This window comes from Sceloporus occidentalis, unplaced genomic scaffold (assembly GCF_023333645.1).
Source record: "Sceloporus occidentalis isolate IW3139 unplaced genomic scaffold, rSceOcc1.0.p SCAF_177, whole genome shotgun sequence".
Lineage (NCBI taxonomy): Eukaryota > Metazoa > Chordata > Lepidosauria > Squamata > Phrynosomatidae > Sceloporus > Sceloporus occidentalis.
In genome coordinates, this window is record NW_028317157.1 from 1,379,913 (window position 1) to 1,400,268 (window position 20,356).

At 44.1% G+C, this 20,356-nt stretch overlaps 2 protein-coding genes across 6 annotated transcripts in view; both read right to left on the reverse strand.

Annotated features, from left to right (window-relative positions):
• Nucleotides 1-20,356, reverse strand: part of LOC149278889 (small G protein signaling modulator 1-like) — a 123,288-nt gene that overhangs the window by 77,214 nt on the left and 25,718 nt on the right. For 2 of the 5 annotated variants that reach the window (XM_089501617.1, XM_089501614.1), the window contains exons 8-10: nucleotides 9,856-10,117; nucleotides 9,550-9,713; nucleotides 8,177-8,357 (exon numbers count right to left, since the gene is read on the reverse strand). In XM_089501617.1, coding sequence (XP_089357743.1) covers nucleotides 8,177-8,357; nucleotides 9,550-9,713; nucleotides 9,856-10,117 — 607 coding nt within the window. The remainder of the gene's footprint in view (nucleotides 1-8,176; nucleotides 8,358-9,549; nucleotides 9,714-9,855; nucleotides 10,118-20,356) is intronic. The other 3 variants (XM_089501619.1, XM_089501615.1, XM_089501616.1) reach the window with 3 other exon arrangements.
• On the reverse strand, nucleotides 13,467-18,691 carry LOC149278890 (uncharacterized). The gene is made up of 4 exons (XM_089501613.1): nucleotides 17,155-18,691; nucleotides 15,005-16,362; nucleotides 13,637-14,143; nucleotides 13,467-13,487 (listed from the first exon to the last, which is right to left on the reverse strand). The coding sequence occupies exons 1-4, from the start codon at nucleotides 18,689-18,691 to the stop codon at nucleotides 13,467-13,469; spliced, it is 3,423 nt and encodes a 1,140-aa protein (XP_089357739.1).

Sequence of the window (20,356 nt, forward strand, 5' to 3'; positions counted from 1 at the left end):
ATGTAGACCCAAGGAGTCAACGGTTGGATAGTCACAAAGGTCAATTGTATGGGGTCAATGGGTCCTTGGGACCAACTAGTGTAGACCCAAGGGGTCAAGGTTTGGATGGTCATATATGTCAACTCAATGCGGTCAATGGGTCCTTAGAACCAAATAGTGTAGACCCTAGGGGTCAATGGTTTGATAGACGTAAAGGCCAACTCGATGGGATCAATGAGTCTTTAGGACCAACTAGTTTAGACCTAAGGAATCAATGGTTTGATGGTCATAAAGGTTAACTCCATGGGGTCAATGGGCTCTTAGGACCAACTAGTGTATATACAAGGGGTCAATGGTTGGATGGTCAACCCCATGGGGTCAATAGGTCTTTAGGACCAACTAGTGTAAACCCGAGGGTTCAAGGGTTAGATGGTCATAAAAGTCAACTCCATGGGTTCAATGGGTCCTTAGGGCCAACTAATGTAGAACCAAGGGGTCAAGGGTTGGATGGTCATGTAGGTCAACTCTATGGGGTCAATGGGTCCTTAGGACCAACTAGTGTAGACCCAAGGGTTCAGCTGTTGGATGGTGAGTCAACGGAAAGGGAAATTGCATGGGGTCATTGAGTCTTTAGGGCCAATGAGTGTAGACCCAAGGAGTCAACGGTTAGATGGTCATAAAGGTCAACTGCATGGGGTCAATGGGTCATTACGACCAACCAGTTTAGACCCAAGGGGTCAACGGTTGGATGGTCATAAAGGTCAACTGCATCGGGTCAATTGGTCCTTAGGATAAACTAATGTAGACCCAAGGAGCCAACGGTTGGATGGTGAGTCAACGAAAGGGAAACTGCATGGGGTCATGGAGTCCTTAGGGCCAATGAGTGTAGACCCAAGGAGTCAACGGTTAGATGGTCATAAAGGTCAACTGCAGGGGGTCAATGGGTCCTTAGGGCCAACGAATATAGACCCAAGGAGTCAACGGTTGGATGGTCAGAAAGGCCAACTACATGGGGTCAATGGTCCTTAGGACCAACTAGTGTAAACACAAGGAGTCAAGGGTTGGATTGTCATATAGGTCAAGTGCATGCAGTCAATGGGTCCTTAGGGCCCACTAGTGAAGACCCAAGAGGTCAATGGTTGGATGGTCATAAAGATCAACTGCATGGGTTCAATGGGTCACTAGGACCAACAAGTGTACACCCAAGAAGTAAACGGTTGGATGGTGAGTGAAGGGAAAGATCAACTGCATGGGGTCAATGGGTCCTTAGGGCCAACAAATGTAGACCCAAGGAGTCATTGGTTGGATGGTCATATAGGCCAACTGCATGGGGTCAATGGGTCCGTAGGACCAACTAGTGTAGACCCAAGGGGTCAACAGTTGGATGGACATAAAGGTCAACTCGATGGGGTCATTGGGTCTTAAGGACCAAATTGTTTAGACCCAAGGAATCAATGGTTGGCTGGTCATAAAGGTCAACTCCGTGGTGTCAATCTGCCCTTAGGACCAACTAGTGTATATTCAACGGGCCAATGGTTGGATGGTCAATCTGATGGGGTCAATAGGTCCTTAGGACCAACTCGTGTAGATCCAAGGGGACAAGGGTTGGATGGTCATATAGGTCAACTCTATGGGGTCAAAGGTCCTTAGGACCAAATAGTGTAGACCCAAGAGGTCAGCTGTTGGATGGTCATAAAAGTCAACTCCATGGGGTCAATGGGTCCTTATGATCAACTAGTGTAGACCCAAAGAGTCAATGGTTGGATGGTCATAAAGGTGAACTGTATGGGGTCAATGGGTCCTTAAGGCCAACTAGTGTAGATGCAAGAGGACAACGGGTAGATGGTCATAAAGGTCAACTGCATGGGGTCAATGGGTCCTTATGATCAACTAGTGTAGACCCAAAGAATCAACGGTTGGATGGCCATAAAGGTGAACTGCATGGGGTCAATGGGTCCTTAGGGCCAACTAGTGTAGATCCAAGAGGTCAACGGGTAGATGGTCATAAAGGTCAACTGCATGGGGTCAACGGGTCCCTAGAACCAACGAGTATAGACCCAAGGAATCAATGGTTGGATGGTGAGTCACCAAAAAGATCAATTGCATGGGGTCAATTGGTCCTTAGGGCCAACGAGTGTAGACCCAAGGAGAGAACTGTTGTATTGTCATAAAGGTCAACTGCATAGGGTCAATCAGTCTTTAGGACCAACTAGTGTAGACCCAAGGAGTCAACGGATGGATGGTGAGTCAACGGAAAGGGCAACTGCATGGGGTCAATGGGTCCTTAAGGCCAACTAGTGCAGACCCAAGAAGTCAACGGTGGGATGCAGAGTGAAGGGAAAGGTCAACTGCATGGGGTCAATGGGTCCTTAGGGCCAATTAATGTAGACCCAAGGGGTCAACGGTTGGATGGTCATAAAGGTCAACTGAATGGGGTCAATGGATCCCTAGGACCAACTAGTGTAAACCAAAGGGCTCAACTGTTGGATGGTCATAACTGCCAACTCTATGGGGTCAATATGTCCTTAGGACCAACTAGTGTAGACACAAGGAATCAATGGTTGGATGGTCATAAAGGTCAACTCCATGGGGTCAATAGGCCCTTAGGACCAAATGGTGTAGACCAAAGGGGTCAACGGTTGATTGGTCAACCCCATGGGGTCAATGGGTCCTTAAGACCAACTAGTGCAGATCCAAGGGGTCAACTCTTGGATGGTCATAAAAGTCAACTTTGTGGGGTCAATGGGTCCTTAGTTTCAACTAGTGTAGATCCAAGGAGTCAACGGTTGGATGGTGAGTCACCAGAAAGGTCAACTGCATGGAGTCAATGGGTTCTTAGGACCAACTAGTGTAGATCCAAGGAGTCAACGGTTGGATGGTCATAAAGGTCAATTGTATGGGGTCAATGATTCCTTGGGTCCAACTAGTGCAGACCCAAGGGGTCAAGTGTTGGATTGTCATATAGGTCAACTCAATGGGATCAATGGGTCCTTAGGACCAACTATTGCAGACCCAAGGGGTCAGCTGTTGGATGGTCATATCGGTCAACTCCATTTAGACCCAATGAATTAATGGTTGGATGGTCATAAAGGTTAACTCCATGGGGTCAATGGGCCCTTAGGGCCAACGAGTGTAGACCCAAAGAGTCAACGGTTGGATGGTGAGTGAAGGAAAAGGGCAACTGCATGGGGTCAATGGGTCCTTAAGACCAACTAGTGCAGACCCAAGGGGTAAACTGTTGGATGGTCATAAAAGTCAACTTTATGGGGTCAATGGGTCCTTAGTATCAACTAGTGTAGACACAAGGAGTAAATGGTTGGATGGTGAGTCACCAGAAAGGTCAATTGTATGGGGTCAATGAGTCCTTGGGTCCAACTAGTGTAGACCCAAGGGGTCAAGTGTTGGATTGTCATATAGGTCAACTCAATGGGGTCAATGTGTCCTTAGGACCAACTAATGCAGACCCAAGGGGTCAGCAGTTGGATGGTCATATCGGTCAACTCCATTTAGACCCAATGAATTAATGCTTGGATGGTCATAAAGGTTAACTCCATGGGGTCAATGGGCCCTTAGGACCAACTAGTGTAGACCCAAGGGGTCAAGGGTTAGATGGTCATAAAAGTCAACTCCATGGGGTCAATGAGTCCTTAGGGCCAACGAGTGTAGACCCAAGGAGTCAAGGTTTGGATGGTCATATAGGTCAAATCTATGTGGTCAATGTGTCCTTAGGACCAACTAGTGTAGACCCAAGGAATCAATGGTTGGATGGTCATAAAGGTCAATTCCAAGGAGTCAATAGGCCCTTAGGACCAACTGGTGTAGACCAAAGGGGTCAACGGTTGATTGGTCAACCCCATGGGGTCAATGGATCCTTAAGACCAACTAGTGCAGATCCAAGGGGTCAACTGTTGGATGGTCATAAAAGTCAACTCCATGGGGTTAATGGGTCCTTAGGATCAACTAGTGTAGACCCAAGGTGTCAACGGATGGATGGTGAGTCAATGGAAAGGGCAACTGCATGGAGTCAATGGGTTCTTAGGACCAACTAGTGTAGACACAAAGAGTCAATGGTTGGATGGTCATAAAGATCAATTGTATGGGGTCAATGAGTCCTTGTGTCCAACTAGTGTAGACCCAAGGGGTCAAGTGTTGGATTGTCATATAGGTCAACTCAATGGGGTCAATGGGTCCTTAGGACCAACTAATGCAGGCCCAAGGGGTCAGCTGTTGGATGGTCATATCGGTCAACTCCATTTAGACCCAGTGAATCAATGGTTGGATGGTCATAAAGGTTAACTCCATGGGGTCAATGGGCCCTTAGGACCAACTAGTGTAGACCCAAGGGGTCAAGGGTTAGATGGTCATAAAAGTCAACTCCATGGGGTCAATGAGTCCTTAGGGCCAATGAGTGTAGACCCAAGGAGTCAAGGGTTGGATGGTCATATAGGTCAAATCTATGTGGTCAATGTGTCCTTAGGACCAACTAGTGTAGACCCAAGGAATCAATGGTTGGATGGTCATAAATATCAACTCCATGGGGTCAAGAGGCCCTTAGGACCAACTGGTTTAGACCAAAGGGGTTAACGGTTGATTGGTCAACCCCAGCGGGTCAATGGGTCCTTAAGACCAACTAGTGCAGACGCAAGGGGTCAACTGTTGGATGGTCATAAATGTCAACTCCATGGGGTCAATGGGTCCTTATGATCAACTAGTGTAGACTCAAGGAGTCAACGGTTGGATGGTGAGTCAACGGAGAGATCAACTGCATGGGGTCAATGGGTCCTTAGGGCCAACTAGTGTAGACCCAAGAGGTCAACGGGTAGATGGTCACAAAGGTCAACTGCATGGGGTCAATGGGTCCTTATGATCAAGTAGTGTAGACCCAAGGGCTCAACTGTTGGATGGTCATAACGGCCAACTCTATGGGGTCAATATGTCCTTAGGACCAACTAGTGTAGACACAAGGAATCAATGGTTGGATGGTCATAAAGATCAACTCCATGGGGTCAATAGGCCCTTAGGACCAAATGGTGTAGACCAAAGGGGTCAACGGTTGATTGGTCAACCCCATGGGGTCAATAGGTCCTTAAGGCCAATTAGTGCAGATCCAAGGGGTCAACTGTTGGATGGTCATAAAAGTCAACTTTATAGGGTCAATGGGTCCCTAGTATCAACTAGTGTAGACCCAAGGAGTTAACGGTTGGATGGTGAGTCACCAGAAAGGTCAATAGCATGGGGTGAATGGGTCCTTAGGGCCAACGAGTGTAGACACAAGGAGTCAACAGTTGGATGGTCATAAAGGTCAACTGCATGGGGTCAATGGGTCCGTAGGACCAACTAGTGTAGATCCAAGGAGTCAACGGTTCGATGGTGAGTAAACGGAAAGGTCAACTTCATGGAGTCAATGGGTCCTTAAGACCAACTAGTGTAGACACAAGGAGTGAACGGTTGGATGGTCATAAAGGTCAATTGTATGGGGTCAATGAGTCCTTGGGTCCAACTAGTGTAGACCCAAGGGGTCAAGTGTTGGATTGTCATATAGGTCAACTCCATTTAGACCCAATGAATCCATGGTTGGATGGTCATAGAGGTTAACTCCATGGGGTCAATGGGTCCTTAGGGCCAACGAGTGTAGACCCAAGGAGTCAAGGGTTGGATGGTCATATAGGTCAAATCTATGTGGTCAATGTGTCCTTAGGACCAACTAGTGTAGACCCAAGGAATCAATGGTTGGATGGTCATAAAAGTCAATTCCAAGGAGTCAATAGGCCCTTAGGACCAACTGGTGTAGACGAAAGGGGTCAACGGTTGAATGGTCAACCCCAGGGGGTCAATGGATCCTTAAGACCAACTAGTGCAGACCCAAGGGGTATACTGTTGGATGGTCATAAAAGTCAACTTCATGGGGTAAATGGGCCCTTAGGGCCAAATAGTGTAGATCCAAGGAGTCAATGGTTGGATGGAGAGTGAAGGGAAAGGTGAACTGCATGGGGTCAATGGGTCCTTAGGGCCACCTAATGTAGACCCAAGGGGTCAACGGTTGGATGGTCATAAAGGTCAACTGCATGGGGTCAATGGGTCCCTAGGACCAACTAGTGTAGACCCAAGGAGTCAATGGTTGGATGGTGAGTGAAGGGAACGGTCAACTGCATGGGGTCTATGACTCCTTAGGGCCAACTAATGTAGACCCAAGGAGTCAACTGTTGGATGGTCATAAAGGTAAACCACATGGGGTCAATGGGTCCTTAGGACCAACTCGTGTAGACCCAAGGAGTCAACGGTTGGATGGTGAGTGAAGGGAAAGGTCAACTAGTGACCCAAGGGGTCAGTGGTTGGATGGTCATAACGGAAAACTCTATGGGGTCAATGGGTCCTTAGGCCAAAGAGTGTAGACTCAAGGGGTGAAGGGTTGGATGGTCATATAGGTCAACTCTATGGGGTCAATGGATGCTTAGGAACAACTAATGTAGACCCAAGGGGTCAGCTGTTGGATAGTCATATCGATCAACTCCATTTAGAACCAATGAATCAATGGTTGGATGGTCATAAAGGTTAACTCCATGGGTTAAGGGGCCCTTAGGACCAACTAGTGTAGATTCAAGGGGTCAATGCTTGGACGGTCAACCCCATGGGGTCAATGGGTCCTTAGGGCCAACTAATGTAGCCCCAAGCGGTCAATGGTTGGATGGTAATAAAGGTCAACTGCATGGGTTCAGTGGGTGCCTAGGACCAACTAGTGTAGACCCAAGGAGTCAACGGTTGGATGGTGAGTCACCGGAAAGGTCAACTGCTTGGGGCCAATGGGTCCTGAGGACCAACTAGTATAGACCCAAGGAGTCAACGATTGCATGGTGATTCAACAGAAAGGTCAACTGAATGGGGTTAAAGGGTCCTTAGGGCCAACTAGTGCACACCCAAGGGGTCAACGGTTGGATGGTGAGTCAACGGAAAGGTCAACTGCATGGGGTCAATGGGTCCCTATGACCAACGAGTGTCTACCCAAGGAATCAATGGTTGGATGGTGAGTCACCAGAAAGATCAATTGCATGGGGTCAATGGGTCCTTAGGGCCAGAGAGTGTAGACCCAATGAGACAACGGTTGGATGGTCATACAGGTCAATTGCATGGGGTCAATAGGTCCCTAGGAGCAACAAGTGTAGACCCAAGCTGTCAACGGTTAGATGATCAAACTCAAGGGGTCAATGGGTCCTTAGGGCCAACTAGTGTAGACTAATGTGGTCAGCCGTTGGATGGTCATAGAATCATAGAATCATAGAATCGTAGAGTTGGAAGAGACCACTAGGGCCATCCAGTCCAACCCCCTGCCATGCAGGAAATCCAAATCAAAGCATCCCTGACAGATGGCCATCCAGCCTCTGTTCAAAGACCTCTAAGGAAGGAGACTCTATCACCTTCCAAGGAAGTGCATTCCACTGTCGAACAGCCTTTACTGTCAGGAAGTTCCTCCTAATGTTCAGGTGCAATCATAATGGTGAGTCACCAGAAAGGTCAATTGCATGGGGGTCAATGGGTCCTTAGGGCCAAAGAGTGTAGACCCAATGAGACAACGGTTGGATGGTCATAAAGGTCAACTGCATGGGGTCAATAGGTCCCTAGGACCAACTAGTGTAGACCCAAGGAGTCAACGGTTGGATGGTGAGTGAAGGAAAAGGTCAACTGCATGGGGTCAATGGGTCCTTAGGGCCAACTAATGTAGACCTAAGGGGTCAATGGTTGGATGGTCGTAAAGGTCAACTGCATGTGGTCAATGGGTCCCTAGGACTAACTAGTGTAGACCCAAGGAGTCAACGGTTGGATGGTGAGTGAAGGGAAAGGTCAACTGCATGGGGTGAATGAGTCCTTAGGGCCAGCTAATGTAGACCCAAGGAGTCAATGGTTGGATGGTCATAAAGGTAACCTGCATGGGGTCAATGGGTCCTTAGGACCAACTAGTGTAGACCCATGGAGTCAACGGTTGGATGGTGAGTCAATAGAAAAGTCAACTGCATGGGGTCAATGGGTCGTTAGGTCCAACTAGTATAGACTCTTGGATGGTCATAACGGCCAATTCTATGGGGTTAATGGGTCCTTAAGGCCAGCTAGTGTAGACCCAAGGAGTCAACGGTAGGATGGTCAACCCCATGGGGTCAATGGGTGTAATTTCTTCTGGGTTCTAACCAATTGGACCTAGACCAACCTATAAGAGCCAACCAGCTTTTCCTTCGTCCGCCGGAGTAAGCGGACTCACCGAAGTCGGACTGAATGCCGGGGTAGACGATCCTGAAAACGTAATCCGTCGCCTCCTCATCCTCCTTGTCCGAAGTAGATTCAGAGGACCCTGGAGGACTTCTTTTCTTCAGCTTTGGAAATACTTTCCCCTGGATGGAAGGAAGAAAGAAGAAAACAGAAAGGGAAGGTAAGTACTCCAACGAAGGACAGAAAAATAATGTGTGTGTGAATATATATATATATATATATATATATATATACACTGCGGAATGCAGATGAGAATGATATGGTTCTAGAAGAGACGGCAGAATGAAGATGTGAACAGAGCCATTGTAGAATGCGGAAGATGCAAAAAGAAGCAGTAGAGGACTACTTAAGACACGGATGAAGCCGTTGCAGAATGTGGAAGATGTAAACGAAAGCCCCTTGTAGAACGTGGAAGATGGAAAATAATGCCATCGCAGAATGCAGAAGACACGAACGAAGCCCTTGCGGAATGTGGAAGATGTGATAGACGCCCGTTGCAAAAGGCAGATAATGCGAACGACGCCGTTGTGGAATGAGGAGGTTGCAAATGAAGCCAATTATAGAATATGGAAGACGCAAAACGAAGCCGTTGCGGAATGCGGAAGATGCAAAACAATGCTGTTGCAGAATGTGGACGATGCGAATGAAGCCAGTTGTACAATGCGGATGATGTGAAGTGAAGCCGTTGTGGAATGCAAAAGACGCGAAATGAAGCCGTTGCGGAATGCAAGAGATATGAAACAAAGCTGTTGCGGAATGCGGAAGACAAAAACAAAACTGTTGCAGAATGTGGAAGATGCGAATGAAGCCGTTGGAGAATGCGGAAGAGGCTAATGAAGACATTGTGGAATGCGGAAGACACTGAATGAAGCTGTTGCGGAATGCGGAAGACACAAAACAAAGCTGTTGCGGAATGCAGAAGACACGAGTGAAGCCAATTGTAGAATGTGGAACATACGCAATGATGGCTTTGCGGAATGCAGCAGACATGAAACGAAGCCATTGCAGAATGCAGAATACGCAGAACAAAGCCAATTGTAGAATGCAGAAGGCGCGAAACGAAGCCGTTGCGGAATGTGGCAGCGAAACTAAGCCGTTGCGGAATGTGGAAGACGCAAAACGAAGCCATTGTGGAATGCAGAAGAATGAAACAAAGCCATTGCGGAATGCGGAAGACGGGAACGGCACCATCGTTAAACGCGGAATACACGAATGGCACCATCACAGAATGCGGAAGACACAAACAGTGCCGTCGTGGAATGCGGAATGCGTGAATGGCGCCATCGCGGAACGCGGAATGCACGGTCCTTTTACCTTTCCCCTCTGGGACCACAGAGGCGGGTCCAGCTGTCCGTGGGGCAGGAGTCCATTTTCCAGGCAGGAGAGGAACTGCAGGAGGTGCATTCCTTTTGGGAAGCGCAGCGGCGGCCGCTGGATACCATCTTGGCTCACCAGGACCACCGTGCCGCCGCTGTCTACTGTTGCCAGGAGAGAGAAACAAAAGGGGGGAAAAGAGCAGGTTTTGAAGCAGGGAGTCCGCTACCTGTCACAGCCTGAACTTTAAGTGACTGCACTGCCTGCCATTGCCTGCAATTCGGAACCGTTCGGCCGCCATCTTACCTTGCTGGTGGCAATGCAAGTTGACAATCTCCTCCAAGTGGATGGTCATGGCATAGTCCCAGTAGACGCTGCGGAGGGAAATGCAAACATTGTCTGTTTGTTTGTTTGTGGGACCTGGAAGAGGGGGAATATCCAACCTTTTTTCGTAGTCTAGGTCTCCCATGGGACCATTCATCAGCTGGTTCGGCGTCCATTTTAGCGCCATGATGTCCACTGTCTGGTGGAGGGAGAGGTAGCCGGGTATGGCTTCTATGTCGTCTCGCTTCAGGAGGAAAAGAATGATAGAATTAAAAGATTAAAAGATAAAAAACCAATTAATTAAGTTTATTTCTAAACTTCATTTAATTCGTTTTGTTTTATTTTATTTTATTAATTTCATTTAATTCGTTTATTTTATTTATAAATTTCAATTAATTGTTTTTGTTTTATTTATTCATTTCATTGAATTCGTTTATTTTATTTATAAATATTAATTAATTTTATTTTATTTAATAACTTCATCTTATTTATTTCATTTTTATTTTATTTTATTTATAAATTTCATTTACTTAATTTTATATTATTCACTTCATTTAATTATAATTATTTATTTATTTATTTTATTCATTTCATTTAATTCATTTATTTTATTTTATTTATAAATTTCATTTAATTAATTTTATATTATTTATTCACTTCATTTCATAGAATCATAGAGTTGGAAGAGACCGCCCGGCCATCCAGTCCAACCCCCTGCCATGCCATTTAATTAGTTAATTATATTTATTTATTTTATTTATTCATTTCATTTAATTCGTTAATTTTATTTTATTGGTTCATTTCATTTAATTCATTTACTTTATTTATAAATGTCATATAATTCATTTTATTTTATTTGTTCATTTCATTCATTTTATTTTATTTAAAACTTCATTTAAATTATTATTATTATTATTATTATTATTAACCTTTATTTATAAAGCGCTGTAAATTTACACTAAATTTAATTCATTTAGTGTGTTTTATTTATTCATTTCTTTTTTTAAAAATAATCTTTATTAGAATTTTACAATTTAAAAAAACAGAGTATACTATCACCACATTCTATTATATCAACTATATCATTTCCATAACTCTGCACCCTTCAAACCTCCCCCCCTCCATTTCGATTCTTAATCTTCTGTTACCTTGCTTAGCTACACCGTTTCTATTCCTCAACAGTGTTAGGTTTTCGACCCCTTTGTCTCTCAATTACCACCATCGCTCTAGCTTGTCTATTTGAGATTATACATTTATCTTTCATCTTTCCGCTCGTACAACAAGACGGTTGATTTCACCATCCCATTTCCATTTGCTTTCCCTTATCCCTATTTTTCCTTTATATATAATTTCTTCAAATTTATCCAGACTGGATCTTCCTCTTTCCATACCTCAGTTTCATTGTCAATAAATCCATTTCAATCACCTCCAAACTTTTCTCTAGCCAAATGTCTTATCCCCGGTACCTCTTCATTTCTCCAAAATTTTGCAAGTACAATTCTTGCTGATGTAACTAAATATAATAATGGTTTGATTTTTTCCTCATTTCCTTATTTTCTACTATATTCAATAAATATAATTCTGGTAATATCGGTAACTCCAATTGTATTATTTTAGATATTCTCTAATGTACTTCTATCCAGAATTTATGAATTTTGGGGCATGTCCACCACATATGATATAAGCTTCCAACACTTTTTCCGCACTTCCAACAATTACTTTTCTCATTTTTGTACATTTTTGATCATCTGCTTGGAGTTATATACCACCTGTATATCATTTTATAATAATTCTCTTTTATATCAAAACATAATGTGAATTTTAGATCCTGTCCCCATGCTCTTTCCCATGCCTCTAATCGAATATTTCTGCCTATATTTTGCGCCCATTGTATCATATTATGTTTTATTTGTTCTTGTTCTAATTCTACCTTTAATAGCTATGAAGACACACCCAACTAAAGGTGGTGGCAGGTTTTGGGTGTGCAACGCCAGTACCCTGGTGAGAACAAGCCGTGATACCCAAAAAGATCTGAAACTAGATGTAAAGTTCAAAAAAGGGGGAAAATTTAATTTAAAGGACAAAAATAAAAGGTCTTCTCCTCCCCAGCTCTAAACCAAAGATACTTTACAGTTTAGCTTTCTTCCAGACGACATCTCTCTGGGTCCGATGTAGTTTGTTCTCCTTACTCAATGAAGCTGGTGCAGGGTCTTTCAGCTCCTAAATTCTTCTATTTTCTATGCTAATGGTAACTGATTTGGCTAAGTGGTGTAAGAAATGCCCTTTCCGGCTGTCTGGGCCTGCTTGCCACCAAAAGACAGCTCTCTGCTCGCTCTCAGAGAAACTGCTCCAACTAAAAACCTCTAGCTACAGCACAGCCTGCTGGGAAAGGGCAAACCAAACCTAGAAAAGATGCAGGGGAAACCTACAGCTCCTCCCATAAACTAATACAAAGAACTTTTCTACACTAAAATAATCTATGGCCTGAACCAACACAAAGGAAAATGCAGGGGGAAATTCAAACAGTCCTGGCAGGACATCACACTCCCCGCTCAAAATTTCAACGAAATTTTGCAACCTTATGACCTATCCTATCCATTTATACATTAGATCAAAAGTTCTACCTAACACTGAACAAGGAAACTAAATCAGTCAAAGGTCTTTGATACTTGACCACTTTGCCTTCACTTATAGTTCTTATGGTGGCCTTTCGGATTTTCCCATCTGTGCTTGGATAAATTTCTTCTACAACTGCAGTAGGCCATTTATAGCGAGGGCTCTCTCTTTCTTTAAAAAGAACAACATCTCCGATGTTTAAATCAATTTGGGGACGTTGCCACAATTTTCTTCGTTGTAAGAGACAAAGGTATTCAGACTTCCATCTCTTCCAAAACTCTGATGCCAACGACTGAACTTGTTTCCATTGAATGGTATGAATTCCTTCTGGGACAGGAAGGCTGATATCTTTCCAGTCAGGGTTTTTAAAAGTCAAGATCATGGCTGGAGTCAAAATTTGTGCCCTTTCTGGATCTGTAGTAATAGGCACCAGCGGGCGGTTGTTGATGATGGCCACAACTTCTGCCATAAACGTAACCAAAATTTCATGTGTCAGGAACTTGCATTTTGTAAGCATTGCCTCTAGAATACGTCTACTGACACCAATCATGCGCTCCCAAGCTCCCCCCATATGGGAAGCATGAGGCACATTGAAAAACCATTGAATTTTCTCTTTGTTAGCAAAGTCCATTACAGTCTTGTCTTCTGCTAGTTTAGTTATGCAATTCAGCTCTTTAGTGGCTCCAATGAAGTTAGTGCCTCTATCAGACCTGATAGTTTTTACTGGACCCCTTATTGAAATGAATCTTTTTAGGGCATTAATAAAGGAAGAAGAGTCCATACTTTCCACAACTTCAATGTGTACTGCTCTGATCACTAAGCAAGTGAATAACACTGCCCATCTCTTGCTGTTAACTATTCCTCCTCTGGTTTTACGAGCACGTACCTCCCAGTGTCCAAAAATATCGAGACCAATGTGTGTAAATGGAGGATCCATAGAAGTACGGTCTTCTGGAAGTTCAGCCATAAGCTGGCTCTCACACTTTCTGCGAAGTTTTCTACATGTCACACATTGAAAAATAACTTTGTTGACCAATTTTCTGCAATTAATAATCCACAAGCCAGCATTTCTGACACTTGCTTCAGTCAGGGTTCGCCCTTGATGATGTATTCTTTCATGGTAGTGTCTGACTACTAAAAGGGCTACATGACTATTTGCAGGCAGAATAATAGGATTTTTTAAGCTGTTCTTGATTTTAGCTCTTTGAAGTCTACCTCCAACACGTAGAAGACCTCTGGTATCCATAACTGGACATAGATCTTTAAGGATACTATGTCTAGGTAGATATTGTTGCTTTTCTATGCATCTGAATTCTTCCTCGAATTCAGATCTCTGTGTAGATCTGTAGATCAGGGTTTCTGCTTTAACCATATCTATGGTTGTTAAAGCTGCTTTGTCTCTGAAAGTTGCAAAATGGATGAGTCTAGCAAGAGCTCGCTGAAGACTCAGCCACTGAGAAAACTTTGTAAATTTTCTGGCATCTAAATGAGGCAACCTTATACTGATTGTATTCACCAAGTTTATTTTGCAGCTGCTGATCTCTGGCAGACACTCAGGTAACTCAGAGAATGTTTCGGTTTTACCTTTGTTGTGATCAGGAACATCTAACTCCATCAGGAATTTTGGACCGGTCAGCCAAGTGGAAGACTGTACCTTTTGGGCTGAAGCTCCTCTTGTAGCAATATCAGCTGGATTTAGTTCAGAAGGAACATATTTCCATTGACTTTGTTGAGTACAAGAAAGAATTTTATTTACTCTGTTGGTTATGTACATTTTAAACCTCTTTGTAGTGTTTGTAAGGTATCCTAATACAACCATACTGTCAGTGTATAGTAATACTTTGTGGAATTTTGTTTCTACTTCCACACAAATGGTTTGAAGAAGTTGGGTAGCTAGCAAAGCAGCACACAGCTCTAATCTGGGTATTGTTTGTTTGGGTGCTACCTTTGCTTTGGCCATAATAAATCCTGTATGCGTCTCGGTGTTATTTTTAGCTCTCAGATACGCTACTGCGGCAATTGCTATTTCAGAGGCATCACAAAAAATGTGTAGCTCATAAACGGTATTTGGTCCAGGTTCTACAGGAACATACTGTCTGGGCACAGTAAGGTGTTCAATGTTTTTGATCTGAGACGCCCAGGCCTTCCATGCTAAATCCAGGGCTGGGGGAAGATTTTCATCCCAGTCTTTAACTTGATTTATTATCTCTCTAAAGATGTTTCTGGCCACTATAAGCACTGGTGCTACAATACCCAAGGGGTCATAAACACTATTGATCGAAGAGAGTACTTTTCTCTTTGTAGTCTGAAGTTCAAGTTTGGGAACTCTGATTGAGAGTCTATCAGTGAAGACATTCCACAGAATACCAAGGCTACTCTGTGTACGCTTGTCTTCAAAGATTGTTGTGACATCCTTTTCGACAAGCTCTTCTTTAGGAAAAGTCTCTAAAACTTCTCTGCTATTAGAGACTACTTTATGAAGCTTTATCTTAGCCAAGCTTAGCACAGACTGTACCTCTTTAACAATTCGGCTGGCTTCTTGTGCTGAGTCGAAGGAAATCAGTAAGTCATCTACATAAAAGTTCGTGTTGATTGCACGATAAGCCTCTATACTACACTGATCTTTATATGTCTCTGCAGTCTTTTTTAGACAGTAATTGGCTACCGCTGGGCTGGGAGTATTCCCGAAAACATGTACTCTCATACGGAACTCAGTGATATCTTCCAAGGTTTCCGTGTTCTGGAACCACAGGAACTTTAGGAAGCGGCGATGTTCTGGCTTAACCAAGAAAGCATAGAACATTTTGTGTATGTCTGCTGTCACAGCTATTTTCCTTTCTCTAAACTTTAGAAGTGCTCCTAGTAAACTGTTAAGCAAGTCTGGTCCTTTAAGAAGAACATCATTAAGTGAGATGTTTTGTACCTTTGCACTTGAGTCGAAAACTATTCTCACCTTTTCTGGCTTTTGTGGGTGAGTTACCTTATGGTATGGCAAGAACCAATGCTCTTGGGGTTTACTGCACAAAGGAACTCTTTCAGCATAGTTGCTTGTAAACAGATCTTCAATGAACTGTACAATTTGTTCCTTCAAAGTGGGATCTTTGAGCATTCTATTTCTCAAAGCAAAAAGCCTTTTTTCTGCAAGATGACGGTTGTTAGGCAAAATTGGTCGGTCTTCTCTAAAGGGAAGAGGTGCCATCCAGCTCCCTTCACTATCTTGGACTGTCTCTAAATTCATTATGTCCAGGAACTTTCTTTCCTCACGGGAAAAGGCTATGTCTTCATCTCTTACTGAAGTTTCAAAAATGGAGCCGTAGTCTGGGATAATACCAAGGCAACACACCTTAATGTGGCTTAAGCAACTTTGTAGTTGTGTGGGTCGTGAATTTGGAAATTGGCTATTTCCTGTAAGATTTAACGCTGCTGGCGGGCTCTTGCTATGGACGCACACAGGTCCAATAACTGTCCATCCAAGTGGCAGTTTTTGTGCTATTGGTGCACCTGGAGGTCCACTTACTTGTTTCAAGACCTGGAACAGCTCTGGGCAATCTGAGCCTATCAGTAGGGAAATTTCAGCATCTTTGTCCAATGCAGGAATTTCTTTTGCTATAGCTTTTAGGTGTGCATGGCTTTCAGCTACAGCCTTGGTTGCTATTTGGTTCTTGTTCCTAGGGATAGAAGAGCACTCTATTAAAGGAGGCAGTTTAATGTACCTTTTGCCATTGCAAGGCGAAATCATGAACTCCGTTGCCACTCTACCCTGCATTTGTTGCTGTCCAGTGCAGGTAGATATGGTATATTCAAGAATCTTGGCTTTGACCGCAAAGGTATTGAAGAACTCTGGTGTGGCCAAGGATGCGTCACTCTGTGAGTCTAGGGCAATATAAAGTCTTTTTTTAAAGTGAGGTTTGTCTTCTGGGAAAACTTCAGCTAGACAAATCGGATGGCATATCCTAATCTGCGTTGAGTCCTGGCATAGCTTTGTACATGCCACAACTGACTCTGCTTCTGAAGTAGGTTTAGCTGCCTTTTCTGAAGCCTCACTTTTAGGACCCTCTGATTTCTTCTTAAGTTTAGGTGACACTGAAGGTGATTTGAAATGGTGCATTGCTGAGCAATGACGCGGGCTACCGCATTCAGCACATTTTACTTCTATTTTGCAGTTTCTAGCAAAGTGAACCTTTGAACCACAGCATCGAAAGCAGACTTTTGCTTTAGCTGCTATCTCCAGCCTTTCGTTGTAAGGCCTTTTTGAGAACTCTTTACAATCTGCAAGGCTATGTGGTTTATTATGAATGGGACATGGAATTTCTTTAGTCTCTTGTGTTTTATTCGACTTAAACTGAGTGACCTCAGTGGATTTAACTACAACTGTGGCCTTCCCCATTTCCTTGATAGGAATTTTGTCTTCCTTTACAGTCTTCTCTGAGCGCATGTTTTGGTAAAGGGTTGGGAACCCAGTCTGCGGGTCATTCCTTTCCTTAGCAGCTCTTGTCACAAAGTTCACAAGGTAACTGAAGGGTGGGTAGCATTGCATGTTGAGTTCCTTATAAGAAAACACCTCTCTTCCCCACCTCTCCTGGAGCTGAAAGGGTAGTTTTTGGAGCACCTGTCGCTGTGTGATGTATTGATCTAAACAGGCTAGACCAGGTAACTCTGGATTACATTTCGCAGACTGAAGTTCAACTAAAAGATCACTTAAGTCCCAAAGTTGACGGTAGTCCTTTGACTTGAGGATTGGGAACTTATAAAGCCGATTTAGTAACGATGCTTCTATTTCTGTTGATGCACCACATCGCTCTTCTAATCTATTCCACGCTGTCTGCAACGCCTTAACTGGATCTGACACGTAGGCCGCGTAGATTCTCTGGACCTGAAGGGATGAGTTGGGGCCCAACCATGCCATGAGTAAGGTGAGCTCCTCATCTGCTTGCAGTTTCAAATCTCTAATGGCTCTCTGAAAAATTACCTTCCATAAGATAAAGTCTTCAGGAAGGTCTGAGAATTTCTGGACTCCCTTGTCTCTAAGGTCCTTCCTGGGAGTTTTAAGCATGAATGGTGAACAAGACTCCATGAAGGTGGGAATCATCTCTGCAGGCTGGAAGAAGTGTGGACTCCCTTTAGTTGGCAAATCAGCTTGACTGGCAGGCAAGTCCGTAGATTCTCTAGGCCTGTAAGTCTTGGGGGCTTCAGCAGCCGGGGCTTGCTGAAAGGCCACACTAGCATGGCTGGGAATTTGGCTCCCCGCCATGGGCTTCTGGTCTCCAAAGGGTTCATTGAGTGCCATATTTATAGGTAGACAGTCACGATGGATGATCTTTTCTTTGTAGACAGAATTTTCTGTAGGCTGAGGCCATGGAACGGCAAGCAATTGTGTCTTGCTAGCATCTAAGTTAGGAGGTGACTTGACCACAGGGTCTTGTGGGGAGCTCTCATCCACAAGGAACAAGGTAGATATCCTGTCTCTAGGCTCCTGTGTAGGAAGCAACCTCACATTTTCTTCACTGAGATCATCCTGGAAGCTCTTGGCTAAAATCCTGGCCTTTATGGACAGTTTTGAAGCCTCCTTAGCCTTGAGAAGAAGTTTCTTTTCATTTTGAATAGCAAGTTTTTGCCTTTCCTGTTCTGCTTTGAGGGCAGCTTCTTGCTCTTCTAAATCAATCTCTTGATGAAAAAGGGTCAGTTCTTCACTGGCCATTGCTGCCTCTGCTTCGGCATGCAATATTTCAGCCTTTAATTTCATCCTTTCTACTTTGAATTGTTGGGCTACCATAGACGAACTCCAGCTAGCATGGGAGGAAGAACTGCCACTACCACTTTTACTGGAGCGGGAACTATGCCTGTGGGAAGAAGACCTGCTGGTGTGACAGGTTTTTGAGCTCTTTGTACTTTGAGGCTTCCCTGGGTATATTCCTCTGCTGGACTTAGCACTGCCGGCAGGGGACCTTTCACTCTCATTATTAAGCTCTAAGCTCTGCAGCCGGAACTTGACTGTGTCCAAAACTGCACTATATTCTTTTTCTTTGTCCGCGACTTCTTCCAGGAACTGTTTTAGCCTGGATTCTGCATCGGGATTGTTCATGGTTTGAAGTGTTTGGATCCTTTTATTCACCACTTCTTTCCACTTTAGGAAACTGGATTGCTGGGCAAGCTCTCTTCTTTGCATGTCTTCTGAGTCGCAGACTGCTGACAGCAAGGACATGGCATGTTGCAAACTCTTCCAAGCTTTCAGTTCTTTCACGCTTAAGTGTCTTTCCTCTTTTGACAGCAGTTCTAAGGCCTTTTCAGTCGGGTGTCTGTCCCTAAGAGAACGAGTGTCGTGTGTGTGTCCATGTGCTAGTTCTTCAGAAAGCCTATCCATTCTGGCTGGTCCTAGTTGCCAACGCAACAACTCAGCAAGGATGAAGAGGACAAACGGTGTAGTGCTGATTTTACTTACAGCCTGCTACTGCTCCGCTTTCCTACTGTCACCACTCTTATGCTACTTCAACACAGCCAGACCTGGAGTCGGTTAAAGAGTCTTCTAGCTCCTTTCTTCAGGCTTGCAACGTGAACAAACATAAAACACACATTAATCTCTTCATAAAACTCTATCCATATACTTGAATGGAAAAAGTTCTCTCTAAAATGGCTGCTGATAATGTGCTCAGAACTCTGCAAGAAGAAGTAGAACTAAAATGGCCTCCGACCATGTGCTCAAAACTCTGCAGGAAGAAATAGCTCCAAAATGGCCGCCCACCATGTGCTCAGGACTCTGCAAGAAGAAATGGCTCCAAAATGGCCGCCCACCATGTGCTCTGGACTCTGCAAGAAGAAATGGCTCCAAAATGGCCGCCCACCATGTGCTCTGGACTCTGCAAGAAGAAATGGCTCCAAAATGGCCGCCCACCATGTGCTCTGGACTCTGCAAGAAGAAATGGCTCCAAAATGGCCGCCAACCTTGTGCTCTGGACTCTGCAAGAAGAAATGGCTCCAAAATGGCCGCCAACCTTTTCCCCTTTTATAACCACAGAGTCTTCTTCTCCTTCTATGCAAATCTTGGGATCTTGCTTCAATGCAGGGCCTTGCACTTGGACTCTCTTTGACAGGCCGGAAGCGGCAATGGCCGCCAGGATTTCTTACACTATGAAGACACACCCAACTAAAGGTGGTGGCAGGTTTTGGGTGTGCAACGCCAGTACCCTGGTGAGAACAAGCCGTGATACCCAAAAAGATCTGAAACTAGATGTAAAGTTCAAAAAAGGGGGAAAATTTAATTTAAAGGACAAAAATAAAAGGTCTTCTCCTCCCCAGCTCTAAACCAAAGATACTTTACAGTTCAGCTTTCTTCCAGACGACATCTTTCTGGGTCCGATGTAGTTTGTTCTCCTTACTCAATGGAGCTGGTGCAGGGTCTTTCAGCTCCTAAATTCTTCTATTTTCTATGCTAATGGTAACTGATTTGGCTAAGTGGTGTAAGAAATGCCCTTTCCGGCTGTCTGGGCCTGCTTGCCACCAAAAGACAGCTCTCTGCTCGCTCTCAGAGAAACTGCTCCAACTAAAAACCTCTAGCTACAGCACAGCCTGCTGGGAAAGGGCAAACCAAACCTAGAAAAGATGCAGGGGAAACCTACAGCTCCTCCCATAAACTAATACAAAGAACTTTTCTACACTAAAATAATCTATGGCCTGAACCAACACAAAGGAAAATGCAGGGGGAAATTCAAACAGTCCTGGCAGGACATCACAATAGCAATTTATAAAATTTTGAGATATTCTTTTTCCCTTTGTCTAATATAATCAAATCTAAATCTGTCTTTTTTATGGTTATTCCAAATTGTTTTTTATCTATTTTATATCTTTCTAATAGTTGATAATATAAAAACCA